This window comes from Oncorhynchus keta, chromosome 11 (assembly GCF_023373465.1).
Source record: "Oncorhynchus keta strain PuntledgeMale-10-30-2019 chromosome 11, Oket_V2, whole genome shotgun sequence".
NCBI classification, from domain to species: domain Eukaryota; kingdom Metazoa; phylum Chordata; class Actinopteri; order Salmoniformes; family Salmonidae; genus Oncorhynchus; species Oncorhynchus keta.
The window spans coordinates 22,410,411-22,434,607 of record NC_068431.1 but is presented as its reverse complement, the minus strand read 5'-3'; the positions used below and the strand labels follow the sequence as shown (position 1 = coordinate 22,434,607).

At 47.3% G+C, this 24,197-nt stretch overlaps 1 protein-coding gene across 3 annotated transcripts in view; it reads left to right on the top strand.

Annotated features, from left to right (window-relative positions):
* Positions 1–23,928, top strand: part of LOC118389923 (protein FAM168A-like) — a 56,011-nt gene extending 32,083 nt beyond the window's left edge. For 2 of the 3 annotated variants that reach the window (XM_035779915.2, XM_035779914.2), the window contains exons 3-8: positions 166–243; positions 11,743–11,868; positions 18,391–18,533; positions 18,776–18,953; positions 19,568–19,711; positions 20,000–23,928. In XM_035779915.2, coding sequence (XP_035635808.1) covers positions 166–243; positions 11,743–11,868; positions 18,391–18,533; positions 18,776–18,953; positions 19,568–19,686 — 644 coding nt within the window. In that variant the 3' untranslated portion in view covers positions 19,687–19,711; positions 20,000–23,928. The remainder of the gene's footprint in view (positions 1–165; positions 244–11,742; positions 11,869–18,390; positions 18,534–18,775; positions 18,954–19,567; positions 19,712–19,999) is intronic. The other variant, XM_035779916.2, reaches the window with a different exon arrangement.
* Positions 23,929–24,197: the final 269 nt, after the last annotated feature.

Here is a 24,197-nt window from a genome sequence, read left to right as displayed (position 1 = left end):
TCTGTGCTGTCCTACCTTTGACCTTTCATCTTACAACACATACACATCCACTCATATGTTAACTTGCATGTACTTACATATACACACACACACAGCCATGCTGCACACACACACACACACCCCCAGGCAATGATGTTCTGAAAGGCCTCTGTTCTCTGTCCTCAGGCTATCCTGCAGGTTATGCTCAGACTCCTACCTATACACCCAACCTCTACCAGACTGGCAGTCCAGGCTATCCCCCAGGTAAGAACACACACAAGCAAAAATGCATGCACGCACAAACAAGCACACACAAACTTGCACGCATGCACACACAAATATGCCACGCAATCACACAGACATGCACACAAGCGCACACGCATTTTGATCAAACCAGCAGTCCACTCTATCCCCCAAGGTAAGAATATATACACGTGATACAACACACACTATATGAATCAGATTGGCGGTGCAATCTACTCAAAGGTAAAAAATACCCACATGCGCACACACACACACACACACTCAAACATATTCTCTCTCTGTGTCTTATCCACATGTATGTCATGAGAAGTTTCCCCTAGACTCTGGGTCAGTTTAACATTTTCACCAGTCAAGGTTAAGATTGGGGGAGGGAAAGCTGATCCAAGATCTGTACCTACAGGAAACTTCACCCCAGAGCCTTCACAGTGCCTTGAGAACTCTTATGTAGAGCTGCAAGAGAGGCTTTGTTCATATTGTATCCACACAGTGCTCTAGAACGTTCTGTACAGAAATGTGTCTGTGTGTAATGTTGTGTTTTGGTGTGAACTTGAGAATGACTTTAGAATTACTGTTAATAAGATGATTCCTAATTTATTTTCTGATTTATTGTGATAAACAATTCTTCGTATGGCTGTGGTTACATTGCCCTTTGTTGTTAGAGGATGGCTTGAGATGTCTGTCAGTTAGTGAAAGTGATATAACCTGGGGTTGTTTGGCATTTTATTACCGTAAATCCGGTAATACTGTTTGTCGTTGAGATGGCTAGAAGAAGTGTTGGTCTCTCTAGCATCTCCTTGTGCTAGCTAGAATTAAATAATGTAGTTTCAATAGAATGCATCTCTCCACCTCTGTGCACAGAGAGGCAAAGGTTGGGTCGATTCCTTTTCAATTCAGTAAGTATTCAATTCAAATGTTCCTCAATGCTTCTCTGTGAGAAAAGATGGAGCTGGGCTGGGTCATGTCGTCGCTCTACAGTGCGCTGCAGCACTGCCGTTACTAGGCTGGGTCATGTCGTCGCTCCACAGTGCCCTGCAGCACTGCCGTTACTGGGCTGGGTCATGTTGTCGCCCTACAGTGCCCTGCAGCACTGCCGTTACTGGGCTGGGTCATGTTGTCGCTCTACAGTGACCTGCAGCACTGCCTTTACTGGGCTGGGTCATGTCGCTCTACAGTGCCCTGCAGCACTGCCGTTACTGGGCTGAGTCATGTTGTCGCTCTACAGTGCCCTGTAGCCTTTCCGTTACTGGGCTGGGTCATGTTGTCGCCCTACAGTGCCCTGCAGCACTGCCGTTACTAGGCTGGGTCATGTCGCTCTGCAGTGCCCTGCAGCACTGCCGTTACTGGGCTGGGTCATGTTGTCGCTCTACAGTGCCCTGCAGCACTGCCGTTACTGGGCTAGGTCATGTTGTCGCTCCACAGTGCCTTGCAGCACTGCCGTTACTGGGCTGGGTCATGTTGTCGCTCTACAGTGCCCTGCAGCACTGCCGTTACTGGGCTAGGTCATGTTGTCGCTCCACAGTGCCTTGCAGCACTGCCGTTACTGGGCTGGGTCATGTTGTCGCTCTACAGTGCCCTGCAGCACTGCCGTTACTAGGCTGGGTCATGTTGTCGCTCTACAGTGCCCTGCAGCACTGCCGTTACTGGGCTAGGTCATGTTGTCGCTCCACAGTGCCTTGCAGCACTGCCGTTACTGGGCTGGGTCATGTTGTCGCTCTACAGTGCCCTGCAGCACTGCCTTTACTGGGCTGGGTCATGTTGTCGCCCTACAGTGCCCTGCAGCACTGCCGTTACTGGGCTGGGTCATGTTGTCGCTCTACAGTGACCTGCAGCACTGCCGTTACTAGGCTGGGTCATGTTGTCGCTCTACAGTGCCCTGCAGCACTGCCGTTACTGGGCTGGGTCATGTTGTCGCTCTACAGTGCCCTGCAGCACTGCCGTTACTGGGCTGGGTCATGTTGTTGCTCTACAGTGCCCTGCCGCCCTGCCTTTACTGGGCTGGGTCATGTCGCTCTGCAGTGCCTTGTAGCCCTGCCGTTACTGGGCTGGGTCATGTTGTTGCCCTACAGTGCCCTGCAGCACTGCCGTTACTGGGCTGGGTCATGTTGTCGCTCTACAGTGCCCTGCCGCCCTGCCTTTACTGGGCTGGGTCATGTCGCTCTACAGTGCCCTGCAGCACTGCCGTTACTGGGCTGGGTCATGTTGTCGCTCTACAGTGCCCTGCAGCACTGCCTTTACTGGGCTGGGTCATGTTGTCGCTCTACAGTGCCCTGCAGCGCTGCCGTTACTGAGCTGGGTCATGTTGTCGCTCCACAGTGTCCTGCAGCACTGCCGTTACTAGGCTGGGTCATGTTGTCGCTCTACAGTGCCCTGCAGCACTGCCGTTACTGGGCTGGGTCATGTTGTCACTCTACAGTGCCCTGCAGCACTGCCGTTACTGGGCTGGGTCATGTTGTCGCTCTACAGTGCCCTGCAGCACTGCCGTTACTGGGCTAGGTCATGTTGTCGCTCCACAGTGCCCTGCAGCACTGCCGTTACTGGACTGGGTCATGTTGTCGCTCTACAGTGCCCTGCAGCACTGCCTTTACTGGGCTGGGTCATGTTGTCGCCCTACAGTGCCCTGCAGCACTGCCGTTACTGGGCTGGGTCATGTTGTCGCTCTACAGTGACCTGCAGCACTGCTGTTACTGGGCTGGGTCATGTCGTCGCTCTACAGTGCCCTGCAGCACTGCCGTTACTGGGCTGGGTCATGTCGTCGCTCCACAGTGCCCTGCAGCACTGCCGTTACTGGGCTGGGTCATGTCGTCGCTCCACAGTGCCCTGCAGCACTGCCGTTACTGGGCTGGGTCATGTCGTCGCTCTACAGTGACCTGCAGCACTGCCGTTACTGGGCTGGGTCATGTCGTCGCTCTACAGTGCCCAGCAGCACTGCCGTTACTGGGCTGGGTCATGTCGTCGCTCTACAGTGCCCTACAGCAATGCCGTTACTGGGCTGGATCATGTGTCGCTCTACAGTGCCCTGCAGCACTGCCGTTACTGGGCTGGGTCATGTTGTCGCTCTACAGTGCCCTGCAGCACTGCCTTTACTGGGCTGGGTCATGTTGTCGCCCTACAGTGCCCTGCAGCACTGCCATTACTGGGCTGGGTCATGTTGTCGCTCTACAGTGACCTGCAGCACTGCTGTTACTGGGCTGGGTCATGTCGTCGCTCTACAGTGCCCTGCAGCACTGCCGTTACTGGGCTGGGTCATGTCGTCGCTCCACAGTGCCCTGCAGCACTGCCGTTACTGGGCTGGGTCATGTTGTCGCTCCACAGTGCCCTGCAGCACTGCCGTTACTGGGCTGGGTCATGTCGTCGCTCTACAGTGACCTGCAGCACTGCCGTTACTGGGCTGGGTCATGTCGTCGCTCTACAGTGCCCAGCAGCACTGCCGTTACTGGGCTGGGTCATGTCGTCGCTCTACAGTGCCCTACAGCAATGCCGTTACTGGGCTGGATCATGTGTCGCTCTACAGTGCCCTGCAGCACTGCCGTTACTGGGCTGGGTCATGTTGTCGCTCTACAGTGCCCTGCAGCACTGCCTTTACTGGGCTGGGTCATGTTGTCGCTCTACAGTGCCCTGCAGCACTGCCGTTACTGGGCTGGGTCATGTTGTCGCTCTACAGTGCCCTGCAGCACTGCCTTTACTGGGCTGGGTCATGTTGTCGCTCTACAGTGCCCTGCACTGCTGCCGTTACTGAGCTGGGTCATGTTGTCGCTCTACAGTGCCCTGCAGCACTGCCTTTACTGGGCTGGGTCATGTTGTCGCTCTACAGTGCCCTGCAGCACTGCCGTTACTGGGCTGGGTCATGTTGTCGCTCTACAGTGCCCTGCAGCACTGCCTTTACTGGGCTGGGTCATGTTGTCGCTCTACAGTGCCCTGCAGCACTGCCTTTACTGGGCTGGGTCATGTTGTCGCTCTACAGTGCCCTGCAGCACTGCCTTTACTGGGCTGGGTCATGTTGTTGCTCTACAGTGCCCTGCCGCCCTGCCTTTACTGGGCTGGGTCATGTCGCTCTACAGTGCCCTGCAGCACTGCCGTTACTAGGCTGGGTCATGTCGCTCTGCAGTGCCCTGCAGCACTGCCGTTACTGGGCTGGGTCATGTTGTCGCTCTACAGTGCCCTGCCGCCCTGCCTTTACTGGGCTGGGTCATGTCGCTCTACAGTGCCCTGCCTTTACTGGGCTGGGTCATGTTGTCGCTCTACAGTGCCCTGCAGCACTGCCGTTACTGGGCTAGGTCATGTTGTCGCTCCACAGTGCCCTGCAGCACTGCCGTTACTGGGCTGGGTCATGTTGTCACTCTACAGTGCCCTGCAGCACTGCCTTTACTGGGCTGGGTCATGTTGTCGCCCTACAGTGCCCTGCAGCACTGCCGTTACTGGGCTGGGTCATGTTGTCGCTCTACAGTGACCTGCAGCACTGCTTTTACTGGGCTGGGTCATGTCGTCGCTCTACAGTGCGCTGCAGCACTGCCGTTACTGGGCTGGGTCATGTCGTCGCTCCACAGTGCCCTGCAGCACTGCCGTTACTGGGCTGGGTCATGTTGTCGCCCTACAGTGCCCTGCAGCACTGCCGTTACTGGGCTGGGTCATGTCGTCGCTCTACAGTGACCTGCAGCACTGCCGTTACTGGGCTGGGTCATGTTGTCGCTCTACAGTGCCCTGCAGCACTGCCGTTACTGGGCTGGGTCATGTTGTCGCCCTACAGTGCCCTGCAGCACTGCCGTTACTAGGCTGGGTCATGTCGTCGCTCCACAGTGCCCTGCAGCACTGCCGTTACTGGGCTGGGTCATGTTGTCGCCCTACAGTGCCCTGCAGCACTGCCGTTACTGGGCTGGGTCATGTTGTCGCTCTACAGTGACCTGCAGCACTGCCTTTACTGGGCTGGGTCATGTCGCCTACAGTGCCCTGCAGCACTGCCGTTACTGGGCTGAGTCATGTTGTCGCTCTACAGTGCTCTGTAGCCCTTCCGTTACTGGGCTGGGTCATGTTGTCGCCCTACAGTGCCCTGCAGCACTGCCGTTACTAGGCTGGGTAATGTCGCTCTGCAGTGCCCTGCAGCACTGCCGCAGCACTTACTGGGCTGGGTCATGTTGTCGCTCTACAGTGCCCTGCCGCCCTGCCTTTACTGGGCTGGGTCATGTCGCTCTACAGTGCCCTGCCTTTACTGGGCTGGGTCATGTTGTCGCTCTACAGTGCCCTGCAGCACTGCCGTTACTGAGCTGGGTCATGTTGTCGCTCTACAGTGTCCTGCAGCACTGCCGTTACTAGGCTGGGTCATGTTGTCGCTCTACAGTGCCCTGCAGCACTGCCGTTACTGGGCTAGGTCATGTTGTTACGCTCCACAGTGCCTTGCAGCACTGCCGTTACTGGGCTGGGTCATGTTGTCGCTCTACAGTGCCCTGCAGCACTGCCTTTACTGGGCTGGGTCATGTTGTCGCCCTACAGTGCCCTGCAGCACTGCCATTACTGGGCTGGGTCATGTTGTCGCTCTACAGTGACCTGCAGCACTGCCGTTACTAGGCTGGGTCATGTTGTCGCTCTACAGTGCCCTGCAGCACTGCCGTTACTGGGCTGGGTCATGTTGTTGCTCTACAGTGCCCTGCCGCCCTGCCTTTACTGGGCTGGGTCATGTCGCTCTACAGTGCCCTGCAGCACTGCCGTTACTGGGCTGGGTCATGTTGTCGCTCTACAGTGCCCTGTAGCCCTTCCATTACTGGGCTGGGTCATGTTGTCGCTCTACAGTGCCCTGCAGCACTGCCGTTACTGAGCTGGGTCATGTTGTCGCTCTACAGTGTCCTGCAGCACTGCCGTTACTAGGCTGGGTCATGTTGTCGCTCTACAGTGCCCTGCAGCACTGCCGTTACTGGGCTGGGTCATGTTGTCGCTCCACAGTGCCTTGCAGCACTGCCGTTACTGGGCTGGGTCATGTTGTCGCTCTACAGTGCCCTGCAGCACTGCCTTTACTGGGCTGGGTCATGTTGTCGCCCTACAGTGCCCTGCAGCACTGCCGTTACTGGGCTGGGTCATGTTGTCGCTCTACAGTGACCTGCAGCACTGCCGTTACTAGGCTGGGTCATGTTGTCGCTCTACAGTGCCCTGCAGCACTGCCGTTACTGGGCTGGGTCATGTTGTTGCTCTACAGTGCCCTGCCGCCCTGCCTTTACTGGGCTGGGTCATGTCGCTCTACAGTGCCCTGCAGCACTGCCGTTACTGGGCTGGGTCATGTTGTCGCTCTACAGTGCCCTGTAGCCCTTCCATTACTGGGCTGGGTCATGTTGTCGCCCTACAGTGCTCTGCAGCACTGCCGTTACTAGGCTGGGTAATGTCGCTCTGCAGTGCCTTGTAGCCCTGCCGTTACTGGGCTGGGTCATGTTGTTGCCCTACAGTGCCCTGCAGCACTGCCGTTACTGGGCTGGGTCATGTTGTCGCCCTACAGTGCCCTGCAGCACTGCCGTTACTGGGCTGGGTCATGTTGTCGCTCTACAGTGACCTGCAGCACTGCTTTTACTGGGCTGGGTCATGTCGTCGCTCTACAGTGCGCTGCAGCACTGCCGTTACTGGGCTGGGTCATGTCGTCGCTCCACAGTGCCCTGCAGCACTGCCGTTACTGGGCTGGGTCATGTTGTCGCCCTACAGTGCCCTGCAGCACTGCCGTTACTGGGCTGGGTCATGTCGTCGCTCTACAGTGACCTGCAGCACTGCCGTTACTGGGCTGGGTCATGTTGTCGCTCTACAGTGACCTGCAGCACTGCTTTTACTGGGCTGGGTCATGTCGTCGCTCTACAGTGCGCTGCAGCACTGCCGTTACTGGGCTGGGTCATGTCGTCGCTCCACAGTGCCCTGCAGCACTGCCGTTACTGGGCTGGGTCATGTTGTCGCCCTACAGTGCCCTGCAGCACTGCCGTTACTGGGCTGGGTCATGTCGTCGCTCTACAGTGACCTGCAGCACTGCCGTTACTGGGCTGGGTCATGTCGTCGCTCTACAGTGCCCTGCAGCACTGCCGTTACTGGGCTGGGTCATGTTGTCGCCCTACAGTGCCCTGCAGCACTGCCGTTACTAGGCTGGGTCATGTCGTCGCTCCACAGTGCCCTGCAGCACTGCCGTTACTGGGCTGGGTCATGTTGTCGCCCTACAGTGCCCTGCAGCACTGCCGTTACTGGGCTGGGTCATGTTGTCGCTCTACAGTGACCTGCAGCACTGCCTTTACTGGGCTGGGTCATGTCGCTCTACAGTGCCCTGCAGCACTGCCGTTACTGGGCTGAGTCATGTTGTCGCTCTACAGTGCTCTGTAGCCCTTCCGTTACTGGGCTGGGTCATGTTGTCGCCCTACAGTGCCCTGCAGCACTGCCGTTACTAGGCTGGGTAATGTCGCTCTGCAGTGCCCTGCAGCACTGCCGTTACTGGGCTGGGTCATGTTGTCGCTCTACAGTGCCCTGCCGCCCTGCCTTTACTGGGCTGGGTCATGTCGCTCTACAGTGCCCTGCCTTTACTGGGCTGGGTCATGTTGTCGCTCTACAGTGCCCTGCAGCACTGCCGTTACTGAGCTGGGTCATGTTGTCGCTCTACAGTGTCCTGCAGCACTGCCGTTACTAGGCTGGGTCATGTTGTCGCTCTACAGTGCCCTGCAGCACTGCCGTTACTGGGCTAGGTCATGTTGTCGCTCCACAGTGCCTTGCAGCACTGCCGTTACTGGGCTGGGTCATGTTGTCGCTCTACAGTGCCCTGCAGCACTGCCTTTACTGGGCTGGGTCATGTTGTCGCCCTACAGTGCCCTGCAGCACTGCCGTTACTGGGCTGGGTCATGTTGTCGCTCTACAGTGACCTGTAGCACTGCCGTTACTAGGCTGGGTCATGTTGTCGCTCTACAGTGCCCTGCAGCACTGCCGTTACTGGGCTGGGTCATGTTGTCGCTCTACAGTGCCCTGCAGCACTGCCGTTACTGGGCTGGGTCATGTTGTTGCTCTACAGTGCCCTGCCGCCCTGCCTTTACTGGGCTGGGTCATGTCGCTCTACAGTGCCCTGCAGCACTGCCGTTACTGGGCTGGGTCATGTTGTCGCTCTACAGTGCCCTGTAGCCCTTCCATTACTGGGCTGGGTCATGTTGTCGCCCTACAGTGCTCTGCAGCACTGCCGTTACTAGGCTGGGTAATGTCGCTCTGCAGTGCCTTGTAGCCCTGCCGTTACTGGGCTGGGTCATGTTGTTGCCCTACAGTGCCCTGCAGCACTGCCGTTACTGGGCTGGGTCATGTTGTCGCTCTACAGTGCCCTGCCGCCCTGCCTTTACTGGGCTGGGTCATGTCGCTCTACAGTGCCCTGCAGCACTGCCGTTACTGGGCTGGGTCATGTTGTCGCTCTACAGTGCCCTGCCGCCCTGCCTTTACTGGGCTGGGTCATGTCGCTCTACAGTGCCCTGCAGCACTGCCTTTACTGGGCTGGGTCATGTTCACTAGGCATGAAACATAAGATAATGCGTCCGAAATTAAGCCCAAGTTCGACAATGGAATGAATGGAAGGTGTGTGTGTGTTTATAATATATAATAATAATATATGCCATTTAGCAGACGCTTTTATCCAAAGCGACTTACAGTCATGTGTGCATACATTCTACGTATGGGTGGTCCCGGGAATCGAACCCACTACCCTGGCGTTACAAGCGCCATGCTCTACCAACTGAGCTACAGAAGGACCATGCTTGTATGTCAGTGTGTTGAATGTGTGAAATGTTATGTATTGTGTGTGTGTGTGTGTGTGTGTGTGTGTGTGTGTGTGTGTGTGTGTGTGTGTGTGTGTGTGTGTGTGTGTGTGTGTGTGTGTGTGTGTGTGTGTGCACTCTGTTTTTGTGTACAGTACCAGTCAAAAGTTTGGACACACCTACTCATTCCAGGGTTTTTCTTTATTTGGCCTATTTTCTATATTGTAGATCATGTAGTAACCAAAAAGGTATTAAACAAATCACAATATATTTGAGATTCTTCAGCGTAGCAACCCTTTGTCTTGATGACAGCTTTGTACACTCTTGGCATTCTCTCAACCAGCGTCATGAGGTAGTCACCTGGAATGCAGTTCAATTAACAGGTGTGTCTTGTTAAAAGTTAATTTGTGGAATTTCTTTCCTTAATGTGTTTGAGCCCATCAGTTGTGTTGTGACAAGGTAATGGTGGTATACAGAAGACAGCCCTATTTGGTAAAAGACCAAGTCCATATTATGGCAAGAACAGCTCCAATAAGCAAATACAAATGACAGTCTATCATTACTTTAAGACATGAAGGTCAGTCAATCCGGAACATTTCAAGAACTTTGAAAGTTTCTTCAAGTGTAGTCGCAAAAAATAATAAATATAAAAAATAATATGCCATTTAGCAGACGCTTTTATCCAAAGCGACTTACAGTCATGTGTGCATACATTCTATGTATGGGTGATCCCGGGAATCGAACCCACTACCCTGGCGTTACAAGCGCCATGCTCTACCAACTGAGCTACAGAAGGACCATCAAGCACTATGATGAAACTGGCTCTCATGAAGGGAAGACCCAGAGTTATCTCTGCTGTAGAGGATAAGTTCATTGGAGTTACCAGCCTCTGATGAGGAGACTGCATGAATCAGGCCTTCATGGTCAAATTGCTGCAAAGAAACCACTACTAAAAGACACCGATAAGAAGAAGTGACTTGCTTGGGCCAACCAGTAATGGACATTAGACCGGTGGAAATCTGAGTCCAAATTTGAGATTTTTGGTTCCAACCGCCGTGTCTTTGTGAGACACAGAGTAGGTGAACGGATGATCTCTGCATGTGTGGTTCTCACCATGAAGCATGGAAGAGGAAGTGGGATGGTGTGGGGGTCCTTTGCTGGTGACAATGTCTGTGATTTATTTAGAATTCAAGGCACACTTAACCAGCATGGCTACCACAGCATTCTGCAGCGATACGCCATCCCATCTGGTTTGTGCTTAGTGGGACTATCATTTGTTTTTCAACAGGACAATGACCCAAAACAAACCTCCAGGCTGTGTAAGGGCTATTTGAACAAGGAGAGTGATGGAGTATTGCATCAGATGACCTGGCCTCCACATTCACATTCCTCGACCCAATTAAGATTGTTTGGAATGAGTTAGACCGCAGAGTGAAGGAAAAGCAGCCATCAAGTGCTCAGTATATGTGGAAATTCCTTCAAGACTGTTGGAAAAGCATTCCAGGTGACTACCTCATGAAGCTGGTTGAGAGAATGTCATCAAGGCAAAGGGTGGATACTTTGAAGAATCAAAAATCTCAAATATGTTTTTATTTGTTTAATACTTTTTTAGTTAATACATGATTTCATATGTGTTATTTCATAGTTCAGATGTCTAAACTATTTTTCTACAATGCAGAAAATAGTTTAAAAAAACAACAACAAAACAATCAAACTTGAATGAGCAGGTGTGCCCAAACTTTTGACTGATACTGTATGTACTCTATTTCTGTTCTCTGTGTGTATGTGTACTCTGTTTGTGCGTGTGTATACAGTGTCTGGTGAAAGTCTACAAACCCCTTGCCCAGCATTCACATTTTGCTGCCTTTAAATTAAATACAAAAAATGTATAACATGTACACCACCAACACCATTTTCAAAGTAAATTATTTCCAAATGAATAACAAAAATTAAAATTTCTTGATTGCGTATGTCTTCACCCCCCAGAGTTAATAATTGGTGGACCTTTTGGCAGCCATTACAGATGTGAATCATTTGGAACAAGATTCTACCAACTTTGTACAACTCTTAGTGCAACATATATCCAGTGTCTTTGTCAAAATTGCTCAAGTTAAGTACATTTGGTTGGGAATCATTGATGGACAGCAATATTCATACCTTGTCTCTGATTTTCAAGCACATTTAAGACAGGACTTAGAATTGACCACTTAGGAACACCAATTGGAAAGAAATTCTGGTGTGTCTTTGGCATTAACATTTTTAATTGTTCTGCTGAAAAATAAAAAGTTTTCAGAAGACTGAGGCAGGGTTTCCTCCCATTTAAATCTGGTCTTTGCTCCCTTCATATTTCTTTTAATCGTGACCAACTCCCAGTCTCTGCCGGTGATAAGTATACCCATAACATGATGCTACCACAACAATGAGAGAACATTTTATATAGTTTTCTTTCACATTGAACATGTGGAGGAGGTTAAGTAGATCGGTAGAAAAAAACTCTTAAGTTATTCCCCTTTTAGATTTAATTTTAAGGCAACAAAATATAAAGACTGTGCAAGAGGTGTGTAGACTTTCACTAGCAACCAGGTGTGTACTGTAAACTCTGTCTACTCTGTGTGTATTCTCTATGTGCGTGCTTGCGTGAGTTCATTTGCATGCTGTGTGTGTTTTATTACTATCTATCCATGTCTATCTTCTATATCTGTCTCTGTGTTCTATGTGTGTGAGGGTGTGTGTGTGTGTAATCTCTCTGTGTTTGTGTCTGGGACAGTGCTGCTGGTGAAGCAGGGCTGGCCCCAGGCCTCCGGTGCTGCAGTGGGCCCAGAGGGCTCCTATGACCTGGCCATGGACGCAGGCTCAGAGGGCCGCCAGTACCAGGCCTCAGCCGCAGCTTTCAGTAAATATGACCCTATGTACTCTACACACAGATATGTATTTACACAGACATACTCACACACACGTTTGCACACGTTTGCACTCATGCACTCTCACACATACATACACAGTATGCACAAAAAATGCCACACTGATAAATAAAATTGTTGCCGACCAAATTGTCCAGGAAATAAAAAATCCATTGCAAAATTATGCATTTTATTAATTGAAGGAAATACCAGTCGATGTTCTCCAATTTCAAAGGCAAATATACTTCATATGCTAATAAAACCATTAAGCTGCTTGGAAATTAGTGTAGGGTATTTTTAGTCACACAAAAGACGCGAGGTCCTTTGAACGTACACTTCTCTGTGTGTGTGCCTGCGTGTGTGTGCTTGAGTGTTTGAGTAAAAAATAAATAATAATAATGTTCACATTCTGTGTGTTGTTAGTCAGGGCTAAGTTGTCTGACACAGGGCTTGTTCACGATTACAGCCGACTGTCGACTGACTGATCAACAAATGTCCTTGCATCATAAATATCGACTTATTATTTCTCCCCAGACCTGACTGCCCTTAACCAACACAAAAACATCCTATGGCGTTCTGCATTAGCATCGAACAGCCCCCGTGATATGCAGCTGTTCAGGGAAGCTGGAAACCATTATACACAGGTAGTTAGAAAAGCCAAGGCTAGCTTTTTCAAGCAGAAATTTGCTTCCTGCAACACTAACTAAAAAAAGTTCTGGGACACTGTAAAGTCCATGGAGAATAAGAACACCTCCTCCCAGCTGCCCACTGCACTGAAGATAGGAAACACTGTCACCACTGATAAATCCACCATAATTGAGAATTTCAATAAGCATTTTTTTATGGCTGGCCATGCTTTCCACCTGGCTACTCCTACCCCGGTCAACAGCACTGCACCCCCAACAGCAACTCGCCCAAGCCTTCTCCTTCTCCCAAATCCGTTCAGCTGATGTTCTGAAAGAGCTGCAAAATCTGGACCCCTACAAATCAGCCGGGCTAGACAATCTGGACCCTTTCTTTCTAAAATTATCTGCCGAAATTGTTGCCACTCCTATTACTAGCCTGTTCAACCTCTCTTTCGTGTCGTCTGAGATTCCCAAAGATTGGAAAGCAGCTGCGGTCATCCCCCTCTTCAAAGGGGGGGGGACACTCTTGACCCAAACTGCTACAGACCTATATCTATCCTACCATGCCTTTCTAAGGTCTTCGAAAGCCAAGTCAACAAACAGATTACCGACCATTTCGACTCTCACCATACCTTCTCTGCTATGCAATCTGGTTTCAGAGCTGGTCATGGGTGCACCTCAGCCACGCTCAAGGTCCTAAACGATATCTTAACCGCCATCGATAAGAAACATTACTGTGCAGCCGTATTCATTGATCTGGCCAAGGCTTTCGACACTGTCAATCACCACATCCTCAACGGCAGACTCGACAGCCTTGGTTTCTCAAATGATTGCCTCGCCTGGTTCACCAACGACTTCTCTGATAGAGTTCTGTGTGTTAAATCGGAGGATCTGCTGTCCGGACCTCTGGCAGTCTCTATGGGGGTGCCACAGGGTTCAATTCTTGGACCGAATCTCTTCTCTGTATACATCAATGAGGTCGCTCTTGCTGCTGGTGAGTCTCTGATCCACCTCTACGCAGACGACACCATTCTGTATACTTCTGGCCCTTCCTTGGACACTGCGTTAACAACCCTCCAGGCAAGCTTCAATGCCATACAACTCTCCTTCCGTGGCCTCCAATTGCTCTTAAATACAAGTAAAACTAAATGCATGCTCTTCAACCGATCGCTACCTGCACCTACCCGCCTGTCCAACATCACTACTCTGGACGGCTCTGACTTAGAATACGTGGACAACTACAAATACTTAGGTGTCTGGTTAGACTGTAAACTCTCCTTCCAGACCCATATCAAACATCTCCAATCCAAAGTTAAATCTAGAATTGGCTTCCTATTTCGCAACAAAGCATCCTTCACTCATGCTGCCAAACATACCCTTGTAAAACTGACCATCCTACCAATCCTCGACTTTGGCGACGTCATTTACAAAATAGCCTCCAACACCCTACTCAACAAATTGGATGCAGTTTATCACAGTGCAATCCGTTTTGTCACCAAAGCCCCATATACTACCCACCATTGCGACCTGTACGCTCTCATTGGCTGGCCCTCGCTTCATACTCGAACTTGTTCTCAACTTGCCTACCTGGTTAAATAAAGGTGAAATAAAAATATATATATATATATATTTGTAGATCAGTCACAATTGACCCAAAGTGCATCACGTCGGCTGCAATGTGAAACAAGCCCATGGCCTCTCTTTTGGCATTCATAATACAGCTGGTTCTGCTTCATATATGTCCAAAGCTCTGTGGAAACTATATACAGTTGAAGTTTGGAAGTTTACATACACTTAGGTTGGAGTCATTAAAACTATTTTTTTCAACCACTCCACAAATGTCTTGTAAACAAACTATAGTTTTGGCATGTCGGTTAGGACATCTACTTTGTGCATGACACAAGTCATTTTTTACAGACAGATTATTTCACTTATGGTTGAGGTCATTGTCAATTTGGAAGACTCATTTGCGACCAAGCTTTACCACCCCCGTGCTTCACAGTTGGGATGGTGTTCTTCGGCTTGCAAGCCTCCCCCTTTTTCCTCCAAACATAACGATGGTCATTATGGTCAAACAGTTCTATTTTTGTTTCATCAGACCAGAGGACATTTCTCCAACAAGTACGATCTTCGTCCCCATGTGCAGTTGCAAACCGTAGTCTGGCTTTTTTATGGCAGTTTTGGAGCAGTGGCTTCTTCCTTGCTGAGCGGCCTTTAAGGTTATGTCGATATAGGACTCGTTTTACTGTGGATATAGATACTTTTGTACCTGTTTCCTCCAGCATCTTCCCAATGTCCTTTGCTGTTGTTCTGGGACTGATTTCCACTTTTTGCACCAAAATACGTTAATCTCTAGGAGACAGAACGCGTCTCCTTCCTGAGCGGTATGACGGTTTCCTGGTCCCATGGTGTTTATACTTGCGTACTATTGTTTGTACAGATGAACGTGGTATTTTCATGCGTTTGGAAATTGCTCCCAAGGATGAACCATACTTGTGGAGGTCTGCAATTATTTTTCTGAGGTCTTGGCTGATTTCTTTTGATTTTCCCATGATGTCAAGCAAAGAGGCACTGCGTTTGAAGGTAGGACTTGAAATATATCCACAGGCACACCTCCATTTGACTCAAATAATGTCAATTATCCAATCAGAAGCTTCTGAAACCATGACATCATTTTCTGTAATTTTCCAAGCTGTTTCATGGCACAGTCAACTTAGTGTATGTAATCTTCTGACCCACTGGAATTGTGATACACTGAATTATAAGTGAAATAATCTGTCTGTAAACAATTGTTGGAAAAATGAAATGTCATGCACAAAGTAGATGTCCTAAGCAACTTGCCAAAACTATAGTTTGTTAACAAGAAATTTGTGGAGTGGTTGTAAAATGAGTTTTAATGACTCCAACCTAAGTGTATGTAAACTTCAGACTTCAACTGTATATACAGTGGCGCAAAAAAGTATTTAGTCAGCCACCAATTGTGCTAGTTCTCCCACTTAAAAAGATGAGAGAGGCCCGTAATTTTCATCATAGGTACACTTCAACTATGACGGACAAAAAGAGGGAAAGAAATCCCGAAAATCACATTGTAGGATTTTTAATGAATTTATTTGCAAATTATGGTGGAAAATAAGTATTTGGTCATTAACAAAAGTTTATCTCAATACTTTGTTATATACCCTTTGTTGGCAATGACAGAGGTCAAACGTTTTCTGTAAGTCTTCACAAGTTTTTCACACACTGTTGCTGGTATTTTGGCCCATTCCTCCATGCAGATCTCCTCTAGAGCAGTGATGTTTTGGGGCTGTTGCTGGGCAACACGGACTTTCAACTCCCTCCAAAGATTTTCTATGGGGTTGAGATCTGGAGACTGGCTAAGCCACTCCAGGACCTTGAAATGCTTCTTACGAAGCCACTCCTTTGTTGCCCGTGCGGTGTGTTTGGGATCATTGTCATGCTGAAAGACCCAGCCACGTTTCATCTTCAATGCCCTTGCTGATGGAAGGAGGTTTTCACTCAAAATCTCACTATACATGGCCCCATTCATTCTTTCCTTTACACTGATCAGTCGTCCTGGTCCCTTTGCAGAAAAACAGCCCCAAAGCATGATGTTTCCACCCCAATGCTTCACAGTAGGTATGGTGTTCTTTGGATGCAACTCAGCATTATTTGTTCTCCAAACACAATGAGTTGAGTTTTTACCAAAAATTTATATTTTGGTTTCATCTGACCATATGACATTCTCCCAATCTTCTTCTGGATCATCCAAATGCTCTCCAGCAAACTTCAGACGGGCCTGGACATGTACTGGCTTAAGCAGGGGGACACGTCTGGCACTGCAGGATTTGAGTCCCTGGCGGCGTAATGTGTTACTGATGGTAGGCGTTGTTACTTTCGTCCCAGCTCTCTGCAGGTCATTCACTAGGTCCCCCCGTGTGGTTCTGGGATTTTTGCTCACTGTTCTTGTGATCATTTTGACCCCACGAGGTGAGATCTTGCGTGGAGCCCCAGATCGAGGGAGATTATCAGTGGTCTTGTATGTCTTCCATTTCCTAATAATTGCTCCCACAGTTGATATCTTCAAACCAAGCTGCTTACCTGTTGCAGATTCAGTCTTTCCAGCCTGGTGCAGGTCTACAATTTTGTTTCTGGTGTCCTTTGACAGCTCTTTGGTCTTGGCCATAGTGGAGTTTGGAGTGTGACTGTTTGAGGTTGTGGACAGGTGTCTTTTATACTGATAACAAGTTCAAACAGGTGCCATTAACTTCTTGCGTCGAGCAATCCCGTATCCGGGAGCGTAATCATAGCCTCAAGCTCATTAGCATAACGCAACGTTAACTATTCATGAAAATCGCAAATGAAATGAAATAAATATATTGGCTCACAAGCTTAGCCTTTTGTTAACAACACTGTCATCTCCGATTTTCAAAATATGCTTTTCAACCATAGCTACACAAGCATTTGTGTAAGAGTATTGATAGCTAGCATAGCATTAAGCCTAGCATTCAGCAGGCAACATTTTCACAAAAACAAGAAAAGCATTCAAATAAAATAATTTACCTTTGAAGAACTTCGGATGTTTTCAATGAGGAGACTCTCAGTTAGATAGCAGCAAATGTTCCGTTTTTCCAAAAATATTATTTGTGTAGGAGAAATCGCTGCGTTTTGTTCATCACGTTTGGCTAAGAAAAAAACCCGAAAATTCAGTCATTACAACGCCAAACTTTTTTCCAAATTAACTCCATAATATTGACAGAAACATGGCAAACGTTGTTTAGAATCAATCCTCAAGGTGTTTTTCACATATCTATTCGATGATAAGTCATTCGTGGCAGTTGAGTTTCTCCTTTGAAGCAAATGGAAAAATGCACGCAGCTGGAGATTACGCAATAATTGCAACGGAGGACACCAAGCGAGCACCTGGTAGATGTAGTGTAAAATGGTCAATCTTCCAATGATATGCCTACAAATATGTCACAATGCTGCAGACACCTTGGGGAAACGACGGAAAGTGTAGGCTCATTCCTTGCGCATTCACAGACATTGGAACACAGCGCCTTCAAAATCTGGGGCATTTCCTGTTTGAAATTTCATCTTGATTTCGCCTGTAGCATCAGTTCTGTGGCACTCACGTTTTGGAAACGTCAGTGTTTTCTTTCCAAAGCTGTCAATTATATGCATAGTCGAGCATCTTTTCGTGACAAAATATCTTGTTTAAAACGGGAATGTTTTTTTATCCAAAAATTAAAAGAGCGCCCCCTATATCGAAGAAGTTAATACAGGTAATGAGTGGAGGACAGAGGAGCCTCTTATAGAAGAAGTTACAGGTCTGTGAGAGCCAGATATCTTGCTTGTTAGTAGGTGACCAAATACTTATTTTCCACCATAATTTGCAAATAAATTCATTAAAGATCCTACAATGTGATTTTCTGGATTTTTTTCTCTCATTTTGTCTGTCATAGTTGAAGTGTACCTATGATGAAAATTACAGGCCTCTATCATCTTTTTAAGTGGGAGAACTTGCACAAGTGGTGGCTGACTAAATACTTTTTTGCCCCACTATCTTGGAGGCTACATGTATTTTGTAAAGGAGCACTGTCAGTCCTAACTGTTCTCCTCCGCCAATGAGACACTCTGAATGTCAAGACAACTGAAAATGATCTGGAAACTGAAACTAGGTCTCGCTCACCACATGTTCTCTCTCTTTCTGTCTCCCTCTCTTTTGCTTTCTCTTTCTCTATCTTTCCCTCTGCCGGCTTGATCCCTCTCTTACTCTCTCTTGCTTTTTTCTCCATGACTTTCCCTCTCTTGCTTTCTCTCTTTCTCTCCCTCTCTCTTGCTTTCTCTCTTTCCATCCTTCCCTTTCCCTATCTCTCTTATCTTATCCAGGATACACTGCTGGGACGCCCTACAAGGTCCCCCCTGGTCAGTCCAATGGGGCGCCCCCTCCCTATTCCCCGTCCCCTAACCCCTACCAGACGGCCATGTACCCCATCAGAAGTGCCTATCCCCAACAGAACCTCTACGCTCAGGTAAGGACCTGCTTTCTACTCACTGGGGTTGGCTGTCTGTTTGACAATATCACCTACTGTACCTGCTTATAAGATGATTGATGACCATTCTCTACTTTTTGGGGGATTATTAGACAGCTAGCTTGCTGTGTAAAATTAGCTGTGCTACAAAAGTAAGAGAAGCCAAATTCTACATTTTTCAATATTTAATATTGCCAAAGCATTCCAAAAAACATTCCTCTCTTTTGTTCTCTTTCTCTCAGGGTGCGTACTACACACAGCCGATGTATGCGGCTCAGCCTCACGTCATCCACCACACCACGGTGGTGCAGCCCAACAGCCTCCCCAACGCCCTCTACCCTGCCCCTGTCCAACAGCCCCGCTCCAACGGCCATATGGCCATGGGCATGGTGGCCGGCACAACCATGGCCATGTCTGCTGGTAAGAAGTCAACACTCAACTACTAGGGTTGCAAAATTCCCAGGTTTTCCAGAAATGTAATTATTTTTTATTTTACATTTATTTAACTAGGAAAGTCAGTTAAGAACAAATTCTTATTTTCAATGACGGCCTAGGAACAGTGGGTTAACTGCCTGTTCAGGGGCAGAACGTCAGATTTGTACCTTGTCAGCTCGGGATTTGAACTTGCAACCTTTCGGTAACTAGTCCAACTCTCTAACCACGAGGCTACCCTGCCGCCCCACACATCGGCTGTGTGTAGTACGCACCCTGAGAGAAAGAGAAGAAAAGAGAGAATACTGGTTAGAAGATTTGTGGAATCAGGAGAGAATTACCAGGAAATCTGGGAATCCTACAACCAAGATTTCTGGAAAAACTTTACCAAAATGCTCAGATAAGGGAATTTTGTGACCCTATCAACAACTCAAACAAATAGTTCACACAACTATTACTTACAGCAATGTTTCTGTTTGGAGTAAAGGCTTTATTTATAACACGTTTATAACAGTAATCGATCGATTATTTCTCAAGAAGTTTGGCCACTGACATGTTTCCATGGTGATGACAACTCTGTCTGATTGACCCTCTTTGCCCAGGTACTTTGCTGACCACGCCTCAGCACGCCACTCAGCACATTGGTGGACATCCGGTCACCGTGCCAACCTACCGGCCCCAGGGGACACCTGGGTACAGCTATGTGCCTCCTCACTGGTAGACCCTCCTCACTGGGCCCCACTCATGTAAGTTACTGGTCCTAGATCAGTTTTAACCTAACACAATGTTATTCCAGTCTATGGTTAGGAGAGTTAAGGTCTGATCTATTGACAGTGCTTTGATACATAAGTGCTTAGATTTGTTATTATTATAAAACAATATATGTGACTAACTGTAATTCTGAGTTATTGTCACTTAGACAATGAATTGATAGTACAAATGTGATTTTTCTTTGTAAATTACATATATAATACATATTTCTTCTCCCTCCCCTCTCCATCTCTCTACTCCCCCTCTCTCTCTCTCTTTCTCAGGAGTCAAACATTGCTCACAACTCAAGTCTTACATTGGTGCAGGAGGTCTGGCATACAAGCGCCAAGTCTGTCATCAAGAAAAAAAACTAAAGTGCAAGGGTCACTATGCATTATTTTGTGATTTGGAAAAGCTGCTTTTTCATGTTTTTATTATTTTTTACCAGCCTCAGATTTTTTTAATTTTTATTTTGACTCTCTTATAATCCAGACACACACTGACCAGCAGTATAGTACATTTATAGTACATTTGTGCTAAACAATTGTGTGTGTGTGTGTGTGTGTGTGTGTGTGTGTGTGTGTGTGTGTGTGTGTGTGTGTGTGTGTGTGTGTGTGTGTGTGTGTGTGTGTGTGTGTTTTTCTGTTCTGAACACTGGTTACGACGCAAAGCCAGTCCCTTCAGCCGTGAGAATGTACACCTCTTTGTATGCTGCCAAATACTCTCATGTTTCAAAAAACATTGGGGGGAAAGCGCCGTACGAGTGTTGCGCCTTGTTTCTTTTGTGTTGCGCCTCGATTATTTTCCACTTTTCTTGTTTTGCATTCCCATTTGGGTTTACGTTCAAACACAACCATCTTCCAGCACAAGATAACAAGGGTCGTCTTCCAGCTTGTAGCAACAGTGCATTAACTTGGCTTCGTAAGATTATTCCCACTGTATATCAGTCATGTGGTAGAAGAAAGACTAATACCAGAAGTACCGTAATAGTTACACACCATGTAGAGTACATTTTCAGTAAGTTCAGTGGACATAATTAGCTTTTACGTCTACTAGAGTATTGTAAGCAATTGAAATATCTATACATGAATATATATTATATATAGGAATACTGACGTGTGAGCGAGCGCCTGTACACGTTTGTGGTTCTTTTGGACAAGTAAAAGCTCGGCAAACTTAAAAACACACTCACATTTAGGTTTTTCAGTTGGTGTGAGTAGTGGCACATGTACACAATACATATACAGATTTATAGGACATCACACACACAGACGCAAAAGTGTAGACATCATAGGACGCGATGGATAGATTGCTGGATAGGGTCTCCCTATTGCAGGCTATGTTGTGAATTGAATCCAACTCTAATCTAGTGTCAACTGAAGTGCATGGAGTTTGAAGGGTGAGGCAAATTGTCAGTTGGACCAGGGATAACTAAGTTGAAGGATTCAAGGGATTTACGGTCAATAGAAGAGAGGGGAGAAAGGAATACAAGGGGAGTAGTGAGTGGAAAAAGGAAGAAAAGCATCTAAATTGTGTTGTGGTCAAGCATATATGCCCATAGCCTTGTGCTGCATGCCTCCCATTGATCTCACAGGCTGGAGATAAGTGTTATTCACAATAAAGACTCCATGTGATGTCATGTTTACATGTTTAATAGATCTAATCTAGGCCCTAAACTGCACCATTTACCTGGGTCGTGTTCAGCAAGGCACGCCAGAGCAAAACGTTTTGCATTGGAAAACGAAAAATTGGTGTTCTTATTGGACAGATTCAGGTAGTACCGCCCTGTTTTAGTCCTTTTTAAAACGTTTTCTCGGGAATTTAACATGGCCCTGATCAGTGTCACTTGTTTTTCAGGTGACCAGTAGAGGGCAGTAGTGAGGGGTGCAGGGCAGACAGCAGAGTTAAGGCTTCTTCCGCACGCTTCAGTTTGGGTAGCCGAACTGAACGAGTGGGCTCGCATACCTTACCTTCGCTTGAAAAAAGAGAAAAAATACGCAATAGTACTGTTTGTCCGTTTTGGGACTACGTAGCCAAAATAGTCCAAATTAATCTAGAAATCTGTGATTCATTTTGATGTTTTTGCAAAGGAGATCTTAGTTGTGCAATTTTACATCTAACTATGATGTTTGGTGGAGTATTTCTCAATTGAAAACATTTGCATGAAAATGAGTCGTCTATCATTGAATGACAGCAAACACTTCATTGAGGAATTCCTACTGTTGACCAATCGCCGATGAAAGGGTGTTAACTTCGGTTTGCCTCGCAATAAAAAAAATTGTGTGCAACGAACAGTCGAAAAAAACCTTGCCGAAGACCAAAACCAATAAAAACTCCACCAAATGTAGTCATAATATATACACATACTGTTCCAAACTGCTTGGTTGGCTCAGGGTTTTAGACGGGCCCCCTATTCCCTTCCTATTTAGGGCTCTGGTCAAAAGTAGGGCACTATATAGGGAATTGAGTGCTATTTGGAACAGAAACAAGGTTTTAGAAGCCAGACTGACCTCAACAGAGATGTGTTTCAGTTCAGAGAATTGTGTCATCTGGTCTCAATGTGTATATTACTCCGTAGTCCATGCAATTGATACTAGTTCACCTGTCTTGTGAAATCTTCTAAACAATGGCAGGTGTAAAAATGCTCTAAAACACATTATTTTGCACTTAGATTAGCGAAAGGAAACATTTAGTCGTCAGGTTGGCCAACCTGTTAGGGCCTCCCTCCTAGGCCCTCCCTCCCTTCAGAGTAGCCAATAGAACAGGTTCAAGACATTGTTTCCAGGGCATCCAATAGCAGACACAATGGAAGGGAGTTAGGATCGTGAAGGGAATCATTTGTATGAGAGGAAGAATTTGTGTTCTAACAGGAAACTGGGAACATTTAAAAAAAGGTTTCAATCATGTCCCTTTAGTCGGGGCCAAAAACCCTATGACAGGGGCACTGAGTTGGGAGAGGTCCGTGTGCGGCATGTGTTGACTCCAAATCAACCCCTAACCTAGCCCTAGCCTCTACTCCTCTCAGGTCTTCTGAGAGGATTGGGATAGGTGGAATCAATATGGCTGACATTTCCACCCAGCCAATCAGAATGCAAGATTTTACCATAATGCTTACAGTGTATTGATCCAGTCTGCCTACATCCACAGGAGTGACTAGGGTGTAGGGGCTAGGGATCCATTTGGAATTCAGAATATAGTTGGCAAGGAAGCAGGGTTCAGCTTGGGTAGAGTTTAAAGGTTGTGAGGAGGAGTTCCATACTAGGTTATTATGGTTCAGTACTAGGTTACCGTATCATGACCACATATCAGAGTTATCATGTGAGTGTGTCAAAATTGTATTGCACAAACATCTAAAAGTAATAATCTATACTAAATACCAGGTACTTAGCTCATATTTTAAGAGATTTCTTAAGAGTTAATTTAGTTCCGTGCATTTGACTCTTTGGTCTCAATAAACAACTGTAAATTTAAGAGAATATCTGTTGTGAATAATTGCTACTGCTTTTTTCAATCTGTTACAATCAGTTAACTACTATGTAAAATGCTAAATGCCATTTTTTTGCCACAGTGTTACATCGCCAATGGAAATAAAACATTTATTTAAAGGAGAGGCATCCTACACCCAACATATGACAATTGATACAGTAGCATTCGCTAGTGAACGAGGTATAGATGTGTAGATGAGTGAGGCATTTATACAGTCCTGTGTGAGAGTTTTTTCCCAACATGGCACTGGTCAGACTGTGTAGAGCTAACGTTATCCAACCGCTACTCTCCCCTGTCAGTAGCCTATCACAGAGCCAAAACAGAACAAGAACATTGAAAACAAGTCTCAAAAGTAAATGTATTGTGCCACATTTTTTGGGAATATTAGAGGGAAGACCATCAAAAAAATATAGTTTTGTAGTGCTATTCACTAGAACATGTAATGTGATGCAAGAGCTGAACAATGCATATGACTAGTTGCACAGGCCCAAGTCTGTGAATGCTATGTTGAGTGCTAAATCTTTGGCGGTTCAAAACCTCAATAATAATTCAACCATGTGTACTATGAGTATAACTGCAGTGTTTTAAAAAAAAGGCTAAAAAAAATGATAAACTTTTAATTTCTTGTATGTAATTTAAGCGCTTTTTACCATAAGTGTTATTTAAGGTTTTGTTTATTGATTGATGTTTATTATTCTTAAGATTGACAATAAAAGATCTATCTCAAGTGGGTTGCCTTTTGGTGCTTCAGAGGGCATTTCAGAACACAAGTCTGTAGGATGAGTGGAGCAGATGTGCGGAGGGACACAATCTGGCAAACCGGTCAGAAGCGACTGGCATACAGGTCCCTCCTACTCGCTGGCCTTTTCCCCTCAAAGACCCAAGGAATTGAAACACGAGAGGAATGTTCCGAACTGACACCATAAACAGACGTTCCCAGAACATCCAGGGAACCTAATGTGCTAACTGGGCATTATATGAAAGTTACCCCAGAGT